Here is a 12,963-nt window from a genome sequence, read left to right on the forward strand (position 1 = left end):
GGTTTCTGAAACCCTCCCATCGTTCTTTGAGCACATCTTTACTTTCTGGTATAACAGGATGTTCCAGGTTCATCTTATATTTTATGCTCCAGTCTGGATTCAGCCATTTCTTTGAGAAGCTCTGGCTCCTGGCATTTAGAAGTCAAGATTGGGACACTTGGTGTGCTCCAGGCTACTGGGGGTTGACACCTCCAGGGCCTCTCGGGAGACAGAGCCAGGAAATATATGAAGTATATACATACATGTATATTTAAAAATATGCACACACACTTTCACTTCTATATTCATTTCTGTATTACCTACCTATTTATCTATGTAGCTATCTATTTATCGAAAACCATGAATTTGCATTCATATATTCAATTCCAATCAAACACCATAGGGCTTAGCCTTAACACGTTTATTTATTTGATCATTCCACCTGTAAGTAGCAGCCTCCTATTTCTTCTCTTGGCCACATACTTCATGCAGGCCTCTAGGATATACTGCTGTATCTGCTAAACCATTGGCCTTTGGTGTAAATACTTTTCCCATGTTTGTTAGTTCATTTTACTTCTTCTTGTCTGTCTGTCTCTCGGTCTCTCTCTTTCTCTACACACACACACACACACACACACACACACACACACACACACACACACACCACTGGCAATTTAATGGGTAGAAGGATACTGACTGTTTTACCCCATGGGTGAGACATAACCATAAACTGATCTGATCCAAATTAAATGGACTGTATCTTCAATTAGTGAAAAAGTTAAAGACTATAGTTATAGAAATGACTATTCTTCATTGTTTTCAGGATGTAATTCTTCTTCAAATAATGGCAATATTTAAATATAAGTTAATTCTTCCTTACTAAGAATCAGCTATCTGTAATGCATTTTTTTAACACCCGAAATTCAGTAATGGGTTTTGCAACTTTTGAAAAAAATGTATTTAAGGCTACTAGTTTTTCACAAAGGCAATTTCTTTTTTTTTTCCATAAAAATATCTGAAAGCACAAGAGATTCACAGGATGTGAGGAAGAGAAAACTCATAACAACAAATAATACAAAGGTTTGCAAGGTGTTTGCATAAGGCAGATGATATTATGCAAATGCCTAAGCCAAACCTTTACATTAACAGAGAGCACTGTCTATATATTTGCTGAAAAATGTATTAAAATGCACAGAGTTGCTAGACAACACATGGAATTGCCATATTGTTGTCAAAACCTGAGGTACGGCTCTGTGAGGAGTTTGCTTGCGGGCTATGACTTTACTATTTCTCTGTGATTAGTTGTTCCGTGGCTACGTTGCATTATTCTGTGAGCCAATATTTGCATTTACAATACAGACCATGATGTGAAGAATGTTTCTTATTAGTGAAGCATCTACGTTGATTCTTCATTGTTCTGTAACTTGTATCATGGTTATGAGAAAGTTTAAGCTCTGATGCTGATAATTCCCACCATATTTATGAGCCCTTCTTCTTTTGCCTTTACTTCTCAAGATTCTTTGTGAAATTGGTGGCCCGAGAGAGAGGCATCCTAAATACTGTTAGGAGCACAACTGACGTGAGAAGCATAATTGGTGGCTGGGTCCTTAGAATCTTCCCTTTTCTGCCAGTTAGGCTCCGGACTCTGCTCCTAGTCTCAGCGTTGGAGTTTACCTTTCTGACATACTAGCAATTAGATTATGGAAACTTTATACCTAAAGGTTCAGGTCGTTAATTCAATGAGTGTAATAGATCTTTGGCATGTTTGCACTGAACTTTTGGACAAAGAGCAAGTGCCCTCAAGTATATTTTGCTCTGGAACAAATTTGAGTCCCTTGGGCTGTGTGGTTTGTGTGTGGAGCCTGCCACTTACTAGTGAAACAGCTTAGTGGACTCTAAATGGAGTCTGCCCCTCAGCAAAGCCGCATCCTTCCCTTCTGGTAATCATGGTAACAGGTACTTGGAAAAGTACATACTTAGCTGTATTCTCAAATGTCAGGATTCATAAAGCTTTTCTGTCATACAACTTGTTAAGGTCAAGGATCCAACACTGTAATTCTTTTTCGAATTCCAACAGTATTTTTGAACTGTTTATAGCTACATTGGAATTGTTGATAAATTGTGATAATGTCTTCTACTTAGTGGTCAGGCATTTTTTTCTTCTCCTTCCCTTCTTTCATTCCTTCCTCCCTCTCTTCTTTCCCTTGCCCCTTTCTTTCTTCCCTCCCTCTTTCCTTATTTCCATCCTTTGCTTAATAAGGTTTTTGATCTCAAACCTATGTTTTTATATTTCAAAGAATCTTTTATCATCAATCCCCCATTTCATTTATTCAAAACAGTATTTTCTTTTGCTGTAATCAATCTTCAGTACATGTATTTCAGTTTTGAAAAAATCATGTATGTTCTTCTATGTTGGTTTGGTTCTGTCATTTCGTTCTTGTCTGGTGCTTACCTTGGCTTCTATTTTTATGGCCATATTCAATTGCAGCACTAGTTGGCTGGGATGTAACAGTATAACAAGAGTCAGGAAGAACTGAGCTGGAAATCAGTGCTGAAAACCACTCACTGTGCCTGTGTGTACTTACAACAGGGGGACAAGATTAGTACCTATTTTGCTGGTTTGTTGTAGAACATATATTGAAAGAAATGATACATTACAATGCTCATCCCAAACCAAACATGCAGTAAAGAAAAATGGATAAATGTTAGAAAATAATCTCTACAAGGGCTGGGATGTTTGATACTGGTGTTCACAAGCACCTAATACAGTGCCTGGCACACAGTAAGCACCGAATAAATGCTTATCAGTGGTTACTGTTGTTCTTATGCTGCTATAACCCTCCCCTTGATGCTTTGAAAGTGAAAGATAAATGACATGTTTATAAAGCACATAATAAAGGGTCTGGCATAAAGTATTTGATTTAGCTAGAAATGTATTTGTAGAGGCTTATCATCAGGCAAATGATTGGTTTAGTGCAGCACTCTTGAGAAAACATCTTCAGAAAGGCTAAAGGCTTTTTCTTTTCTTTTTCCCAGGCATCCTGTTTTCCCTGGTGGTGATGCTGTATGTCATCTGGGTCCAGGCAGTGGCTGACATGGAAAGCTACAGAAACATGAAAATGAAAGACTGCTTGGATTTCACCCCTTCTGTTCTGTATGGCTGGTCATTTTTTCTGGCCCCAGCTGGAATATTTTTTTCTTTGCTGGCTGGATTACTATTTCTAGTTGTTGGACGGCATATTCAGATACATCACTAAATCAACTGTTGCCACAAGGGTTTTCTTGAGAGATTTTTAAACAAAGCATACTTTTTTTTCCATTTTATTTCAATGATCCCAGCATAGAATTAATTGATATAACTTTTTAGTTGCTATTTGATTTAACCATTTCACTTGTGATTTCCTCTGATAAGAAGGTCCTAGAATCTTTCCAGATACCAGCATGTCTTCATCTTGTCTAAATGCTGTCAAGGACCTAGTTCTTTAGGACATAGGCAAATGGGTGTCCCTTTCCTGGGACATGTTAGTGTTCACGCGGGTTGCAAAGGCCTGATACTAGCATAACACCATCACGTGGGGCAAATCTAGGTTTCGGGTAACACCTCCTTCTTAGTGTTCATGTCTGCTAATTTAAAAAAAATCTTTGCAGAATAATTAAGAATGGAAAACAAATGTTGTCAGAGGTTTTATTTCATTTTTTTCTTCACACACATACATATCCATGTATGTATTCACTGGCTCCTGTGAGCAAATGATTCATTTAAAAATAGACAGCAGTTGTTCTTGTTAGCAGGAGCTGTGTAGTCACCAGTTAAAATGGACCACAACAAACAAAACTAAGATCATGTACTTACTCTGCTTTGTTTCAAACAGTAGTTTGGTTATCCAATGTTGTTCACTTAGTTGCGCATGCTTACATAAACCTTAAACTTATTTAAAAGTAGCAAACCTGTAAACCAAATTATGGATAAAGCAGATTAAATTTTTATAAACTTAAAGTGAGTTAATTGTATAATGTAATATGGTTTAAAATATGTAAAAACCAAGCACCTTAGCTTAGTACATAATTCTATTTGATATTCTAAAATTCCCATTAAAAACTATATTGGTAACATGTTCAGCATGTTAAAATTTATTGATGAAACATGCTTTTAACAGGCTTTAGCTATAAACTTTCAAAGTACTTCCATCTGAGGATTATAATAGCCTCACTTTATTAAATACCATGAAATATTAACTTTCCCCAAGATTTTATGGGTTTCAATTCTTCTGATCATTTGATTCCCTTAACTATTGTCCCTCAATTTCTTCATCTTTACAATAGGTATATTAACATTTACAGATCTGCTATTTCCTTTAACCTCCTGGAAGAAAAATTTTTCTGGGGAAAAATAATTCTTTATTATTCACTAGCATAGACATTTTTCATATCAAAAATGTTCATTTGGCACGGATGTTGATTGAAATCACATCCATCTGAGAGGGCTAGGTTGCATTTGCATTCTGGAAGCCTTCATCATGGAGAGTTTGGGGTTAGTGAGGGAAGAGAGAAATGGCATGGCATGGGAGCTTGACTGGAGGCACAGTCTTCCTGCAGCTGTTGTGAGGCATGACTCACAGGCAAAGGAGTCACACCTAGAAGATGCTCTGGGGTAGACGAACTCTTGCTCTCCATCCTGCTCTTCCCTTGCCGTGACAATGGAGAGATTGCCCCAGTTCTCTCTGCACATCTCGTACTTTTCCATTAAGCCTCATTTCAATGGAAGGGAGCTTTAGAGGAATAGCAAAAGTCTGCGGTATCTACAGAATCACAAGGGCATTTTAGTGACAGGACTTGACTGTATTCATAATAATAATAAAAATCTCCAGGGGTTTAACTGGTTTCTCAAGTCATTTCGATAGTATCATAAACGTTTTTGTGGTACTTCCCTTTGTCTTTTTCTGTTTCATTTTTATATTGCTTCATTTATTTTTTTTCCTTTGGCTTGATTATTAGAAAAATAATTATGGGTTCTGTTATGCACATTGACTGTGATATTAACTTATGGCATGCCATTAAGTTTTCCAGATGATGCTGGATGTATTTGATTAGTTCATGTCATCTGTAAATACAATTCTTTTTTGTGGAACTTTGGAATGGAGCCTTTTCTGGTGTACTGTATGCCATTTAAATTTCACATACAAGCTGCCTTCACTAAAGGTTTGAATATTTATAAATTTCAGATGGTTACTCTCATTTTCTAATACACTTATGCAGCTACCATATATTTATCATATGATAATTGGCCGAATAGCTGATGTGTGTGATACTTTTACACAGATCTACATTTTGGAAATATTTTATAGTTGCAATTCATCAATCACATTAATTTCAAGCAGATTTCTTGATCAACTTACCAACAGTCCTTGGAAGGAATGAAGGTGAGTTGTGTTTGCTATGTTAATGAGTAAAATATTCTTAAAAATAGCAGAGATGTGCAGTGTGTTATTGTAATAGCCCTTATATCTGATTTGGGATGCTGTGTTGCTAAATGTCTATGCTATGTTCATTTCTTTATTGGGTGTATTGATGAATTTTCAGAAGCATTGAAACAGTGTTAAAATCTTTTTTTAAAGTGTTGATTTTGCATCATAAGGTTTTAATTTAACAAATAAGATATCTTTTCAGTGACACTTCTTGAAAGATTGAATAAAGAGGGCAGTGAGTTATGCCCTTGGATTCTGGTGAAAGCTGTGATCTCTCCACATTGTATTTGTTCAGTTGGTTTAGTTCATCAGGCGGCCGATAGCACATACATTGAAACTGGCTGGGAAAACTATACTGGGCTTAAGGATGGTGTTCAACGTGGGGTTTGATGGTAGGACTTTCCAAAAAAAAAAAAAAAACATACTATTGAGTGTGTGCTTAGTGGTCATTTGGTCATTTTTATTTCTGATATATTAAATATATTTATTAAATTCAGTTATTAAATCCACTTATAAAAACATAGTGGAGGAGGTATCAGTATTTGCTAATTATCCATTTATCTACCTATCATCTATCTATGTGTCTATCATCAACATACATGAGTACATGCTGTGCATATGTTTATATATGTGAGCATGTATGTGTATTGTAAGTTTGGGTAGAAAGAGATAAATTGAATGGTATAAACCAATATACTTGAGCTAAACAAATTTTTAAAAATCAGTTTCTCTTAGGGGACAGTATTATATTGTGATTGTGTTTCTCTGGTGCTACTTTAACTATTTTACTCACCTGATGATGGTTTATTCAGTTCAATATGTACTTTGTTTTATGTTTTCATGAGAGTAACTACATTGGACTTAGAGACTTAGAATGTCTGAGGGGTCAGGCACACATGGGATCCGAGCAAAGCTAGCTGGACACCAATCTGCGGGTGGGCAGAATTGTCGAAAGAACCACAGTGCTAGGGTTACGTGGAAAAAAATATTGACATGCAAAATCAAAATCAGATTTTGTTTTTGCGGGACTTTACCAGGAATGAGGGCTCATAAAAAAGAGATGAAATATAAAACTAAATTTTTATTGATTACCTGAAGGAGTTAAATATATGGATACATTTCCTCAGTGATGATCAGGTGGGGGTGGAGAACTTCTGACAAGAATTTAGGGTGACCGTACCTTAGATGTGTTATCAACCAAGTGGTGAAGGGAACAGTTAATATCTTTCATATTATAATAAGTTTTAATTATAACAAGCTAAGCAGAGAAACATCTAATTTGGTTAGCAGGGAAATTAGGAAAGAAAGAAAAACATCCAGCTACAGTTTAGAGTTTGTAAGTGGTTTCCCACAGCAAGTGCTAGGAGCTTTATTTTCAGGAACAGCAGGACCAGCCTGGGCCAGCCTTTGCGTGTGGGTCCTGCCAGAGATAACACATCTGAAAGGGCAACGGGTAAGCACCAAGAGGCCACTCCAGTTTTTTAAAGATCATTCCCTCCCTGCCTGCCCCCACCCTGGGTAGCTGTGACTGAAAAATTGAAGTGCTAATTGGAGAGTTGATCTTTGTAGAATGATCCACTGCTGAATATAAAGAATCATATGGTATATCTAATAATTCTATTTAATTCTCTCTATCTAGATAAATTGATCTCTATATAAATAGATTCTCTCCATATAATTTACCTATAAAATAGCTATATATGTAACTAAATCAGAACAATTTGGGATTCTTCAAGTGATGATGGTGTTCCTGGTTCACACAAATGACAGGGCTAGTTTAAACTGGTTTTATGAAATAAGCATGATTGGAATCATTGGTATCCTGTACTTATTCTGAGTATTATGTAGATGATTTGGGAGAGGGGAGAGGTCTTTCTAGGATAAAATAAGTGCATATACTGCAAAGATTTTCATATTCTCATTCTTTTGGAGTGCAGGAGTTATGGTGACATAATTCACTGAAAACATAGCATGGTTTTCTCTTTGTATAACAATTCCTTTTTCTTTTCTTAGCATTTTTTCCCATTAATTCTAAAGAGCGCCTACCTCTGTTAAAAAATTCACCAAGCCTTGCAGATAGTATTGACATTAAAAACTATCTGAATGAATAGATATTTAAACAACATAGGCTAAAAAGCAGTGATGTATATATAATAATACTTATTGCCTCATATGTTGGTCCAGCATATACAAAGACACTGTAAAATATTGATATGTTATCTTCACCCCTCAAAAACACAAGGAAAATATTTCTCAAGATATGTAAATATCTAGGAGATATATGAAGTAGAAAGTTGGATTAATCTGTGTGTATATGTGAGTGTGAATCTTTATCTGCATACCTATGCATGCATATTTATATGTATATACATCTGTGGCATATATATATATTATATATGGATTTGGATAAATCTGCTTACATATATTTGCATGTGTATACATATATATGTCTGAATACATGTGTACATATGCATATACTCATAATATATATGTATACTTATAAAAATATTTTGTACACTATAATGTATACATACATACATATAAGAAATGCTCACATTACATTGTATGTGCATATACACATATCCAGATATCTATCTCAGCCATTCCTCTCTTAAGGTTTGCTGAAAAGGAGGGCACATTTCATCTTTGTGCTGTTGCATGCCTCTCCTGGTGTTGACTGTGGGGTGAAGGAGCAACAGTAAGTGCCATTGTGGCCTTCTCTTCCTCAGATCCACAGCATGTGTGGTGGCACATGGGCAATGGACTGGTCACATTTCCTATAAATGCTCAATGGCAATGGCTGTGTCTTTGAACATCTCGGTACCATCTGTAAATTGATAGCTGATGATAAATATTTATTTAATAATTATAAACTTTTTGGGGCAAAAGAATTCCTTTCTAATGCAGTACTCCTTGGTAGATTTATTCTTTCAATCCCCCTGCAGAAGATTAAGCCAATTGGTTCCCTGTGAACTCCTTGTTTGGCCTCCCTATAAGGAGACTGTTATGGTGTGGTGGAGAAGGTGAGGAACCTGTGTCTGGGGAGGTGAATTCTAATCCTGGCTTTTAAACTTATGATTTGACAAACTATGCCACCTCCCTTTGACTCATTTTCTTTATCTAAAATATTTGCTAGTTGATTCAACAAACAGTAATTCCATGCATGCTACGTGTCACAAACGGTGCTAGATATTGGATACATGTTACTAAACAAAACAGACATGGTCTTTTTATTCTTCAAACTAGGATTCAGATAAGAGATATAGACAAAAAACAGTGAACAAAGATAACTATGAATTTATAAATGGTGATATATCCTTTAAAGAAAAGTATACAAGCCATAATGAGAGCTGAAACCACACTTGTTGGGTAGTAAGAGAAGTTCTTTCCAAGGAAAGAATTCTGAGCATTCTGATTTGTAGAAGATATGAACAGGCTTTCTGGGTGAAAAGTGGGAGCAAGTAGAAGAAAGGACTGAAAGCGGAAAAGAAGCTGTCATGTGCTAGAAATGGAAGGCGGTTTGTGTGGCTGGGCCTTGAAGGGGAGAGGTTTGTGGTGAAGCTGGAGAAGTGAGAAGGGCCCAGTCATCCCCCTCTGTCCATTATATTTATTCTGAGAGGTAAAATTGAAGGGACTTGCTGTGGATTGGCTATAGGATGGGGAGAGGAGAGAATCAAGAATAATTCAGATTTCCAGCATAAGCAAATTGGTAGATGGAGAAGACTGGGTTTGGAAGACAAGAGGGGAACAGGCTTGGAGGAGAGAGGAATCCATGGTTCATGTTCATGGTGTCATGTTTGAAATGGATGCAACATGTCCACACTGAAACCCTGACAGGTGCTTAGAGTTGGCAGATAGGAGCTCAGAGGAGCAATCTGAGCTGGAGTGGCACATTCAGGAGTCACAAAATGCAAAGCCACCAGAAAGATGCAACCACGTGGGAGGATAGCTAGAGTGAGTAACTCTCTGCACTGAGAACCCAACATGTGGAGGAGTAGAAGACTGAGCCTGTAGAAACACCAGCAATACATACAAAAGGAAGGATGGAGAAGTGATATCAAGGAATCCCAGGGGGAATATTTGTTGAGCAGAGACTGAGGTTTGATCTTTGCCAATGCTGCTGAGAGGATGAGTGAGGCAGGGGGAAAGAAAGGTGGCCTTTGGAGATGGAAGCTTGGAGGTTGTTGGCTACAGCGATGACAGAAGTTTTGGCATAGTGGTGGGAACGGAAGTCAGATTTGATTGGTTTGAGGAGTTAAGAGGAGATGAGAAAATGGAAAAAGCCTATGCAACTTCTAAAAGTAGGCTGTCGTTGAAGGGGAACAGAGAGTCATGGATCCAGGTAGAAGAGAATGTGGGATCAAGAGAGAACATTCTTAAGACCTTGGAAAAGAAGAGCAAGTATGTATATTCTGAAAATTATTTTGTGCAGAGAAGTTGATGGTGTAGGAAAGGACCAAGACAAGAGCAGAGTATGCTGATGTGTGCGAGGAAGGGTAGTCGTACCGGACTCACCTCAAAGGAAGTCACATATTTGAAAATACCCAGAATGTAGACAGCACTCATTAAATTCAGTCTGACAAAAAACAAACAAGCAAAAACAAACAGAACCCCTATTGTATATTTACCAGGTACTAGTTCTAGTGTTAGGTGTTGAGGTTACAGAAAGTCTGGCAAATCACATTTTGTAGGTCAAATGTAATACTTGTCATTGCTTATCTGCAACGCACATAAATAAGATCCCAGGGAGTCTACATAGCCGAAGGATAGGTCTGTTAAAATTTTGAGTAGTAATAGAATATGACAGCAGTCTCAGTCTGTCAGGATGTGAGTGTATATCTAGAAGATTCCATCTGCTAGTGAAGTTAAATGTTCCCAACCTGCTTTTCTAGATAAGTATTTGAGAAAGAAACTTCTTATTTATTTCTGATAGTATTAGGGTTTTTTTTTCCTTAGAAAAGAAGTGAAGACATGTATTTCAATAGCATGTTCTCAACATTAGATTACAGAGTTTTTTGTTTCTTAAAGAGTTCCATTCACTGAAAGAAAATAGCACATAATGCATGCTCAATGAAGCATGCTTGGATTCACTTTTTTTTTTTTTAGATTTCAGAATATTACAGGGCCACAAATGCTGTGGTTACATATATGGATTGTTTTTGTACTGCTTGAGTCAAAATTATAAGTGTCCCCATCACCCAGATAGTGTACATTGTACCCGTCAGGTATAATTTCATCCATCCCCTCCTTCCCTCTCCCACCTGCATGATTTCTGTTGAGTTTTACTTTCATCTGTGCACACGAGTGCTGACCAGCTAGTTCCAATTTAATAATGACTACATGTGGTGCTTGTTTTTCCGTTCTTGTGATGCTTCACTTGGGAGAATGATCTCCAGTTCCATCCAGATTGTTGCAAAAGGTATTAATTACCTAGGAATATATTTAACCAAGGAGGTAAAAGATCTCTGCAAAGAGAACTACGAATCACTGAGGAAGGAAATTGCAGATGATGTAAACAAATGGGAAAACGTATCATGCTCATGGATTGACAGAATCACCATTGTTAAAAGGTCCATACTACCCAAAGTGATTTACAGATTCAATGCAATCCCCACTAAAATACCAACATTATTTTTAACAGATCTAGAAAAAATAATTCTATGTTTCATTTGGAACCAGAAAAGAGACTGAGTAGTCTAAGAAATCTTTAGCAAAGAGAACAAATCTGGAGGCATCACTTTATAAGACTTAAAGCTATACTACAAGGCTATAGTAACCAAAATAGCATGGTACTGGCACAAGAACAGAGTCATAGCCCAGTAGATCAGAACAGAGAACACAGATATAAAACCATCCTCATATTGCCATCTGATCTTTGATAAAGCAGACAAAAACATACACTGGGGAAAAGAATCCCTATTCGATAAATGGTGCTGGGAGACTTGGATATCCACGTGCAGAAGATTGAAACAGGATTCATATCTCTCACCACTCACAAAAATTAATTCAAGCTGGATAACAGAAGACATGAAACCATAAAAATTCTAGAAGAAAATGTTGAGAAAACTCTTGTACATATCAGTGTAGGCAAAGAATTTATGAAGAAGACCCGAGTGCAATCACAGCAACAAGAAATATAAATAAATGGAATTGATTAAATTAAAAAGCTTCTGCACAGCCAAGGAAACAACCAACAAAATAAATACACAGCCCTCAGAAGGGAGAAAATATTTGCATGCTATACATCTACTAAAGGGCTAATAACCAGAATCTACAAAGAACTCAAGCAAGTCAGCAAGAAAACATCAAACAACTCCACTAAAAAGTGGGCAAAAGACATGAACAGGAGCTTTCAAAAGAAGATAGTCTAATGGCCAATAAACATATGAAAAAATGCTTGTCACTAATTATTTGAGAAATGCAAATCAAAACCACAATGAGATATCACCTAACTCCAGTGAGAATGATTTTTATCAAAAAGTCACAAAACAATAGATGCTGGTGTGGATGCAGAGAGAAAGGAACACTTACACACTGTTGGTGAGACTGCAAACCAGTGTAATCTCTATGGAAATTAGTATGGAGATTCCTCAAAGAACTAAAAATAGACCTACCATTTGATCCAGTAATCCCACTACTGGGTGTTTACCCAAAGGAAAAAAAGTCATTTTATCAAAAAGATACTTGCACTAGAATGTTTATTGCAGCACAATTCACAATTGCAAAAATGTGAAATCAACCCAAATGCCCATCAATTCATGAGTGGATTGATAAAATGTGGTATATGTATGTCATGGAGTACTATTTAGCCATAAAAAATGAATTCACTTTTAAATGAGTATGTTTAAACCCATCCAAATGAAGCCTTACAAAGACAGTGAAGAAATGTCATTTAATAGCATGTTCTCAACACTGGCTTAATTTTATTCCTCTCTATTAGTAGAAGAATCCCAGTGACTGTCAGAAAGCAGTCTAGCAGTATAATATACCTAGTGGTATAATGGGAATACTCAGCTTTCTGTTTAAGAATAATCAAAAGACATGCAGGGATATTGCACTTGGACTTGGAGTCTGTATTACTCAAGTTGTCCATTTTTGATCTAGGAAAATACACTAAGATAAAAGGGAAAGTGCAGTTTATGAAAGAGAGTTGATAAAGTAGAATGATCAGAAAGAGGGTTTTAAAAATGGCCTCAATTTGTATTCTAAGAAATTCTTGTATTTAATTCATTAGTAGTAGAAACAGAAGTTTATTCTTAAGAGGCGGTATAGAAAAAGAATGTTTTTTACTACTGCCTATATAATTGGCCCAACTGATTACCAGCACAATCAGTGATTACATCTTATAACTATACATATACTGTAGCTTTAGACTAATTTCAGCCACTTCAATAGTTTATGATTTTTAATACTTTTATGTGTCCACAAGAATTGTTCACAGATAGAAAGATGTTCCAAATTTACCTGGTTGCTTCATCACATTGTTGTTTTAATAATGACATAATGAACCCCAAAGCCA

General features: G+C 36.5%; 1 protein-coding gene across 1 annotated transcript in view; it reads left to right on the top strand.

The window, feature by feature from the left end:
* Positions 1 to 5,708, top strand: part of TMEM182 (transmembrane protein 182) — a 51,918-nt gene extending 46,210 nt beyond the window's left edge. The window contains exon 5 of the mRNA XM_045550328.1: positions 3,016 to 5,708. Within this exon, the coding sequence (XP_045406284.1) occupies positions 3,016 to 3,236 (221 nt within the window). The 3' untranslated portion in view covers positions 3,237 to 5,708. The remainder of the gene's footprint in view (positions 1 to 3,015) is intronic.
* The last annotated feature ends 7,255 nt before the right edge of the window (positions 5,709 to 12,963 follow it).

Source organism: Lemur catta, chromosome 4 (assembly GCF_020740605.2).
Source record: "Lemur catta isolate mLemCat1 chromosome 4, mLemCat1.pri, whole genome shotgun sequence".
Lineage (NCBI taxonomy): Eukaryota > Metazoa > Chordata > Mammalia > Primates > Lemuridae > Lemur > Lemur catta.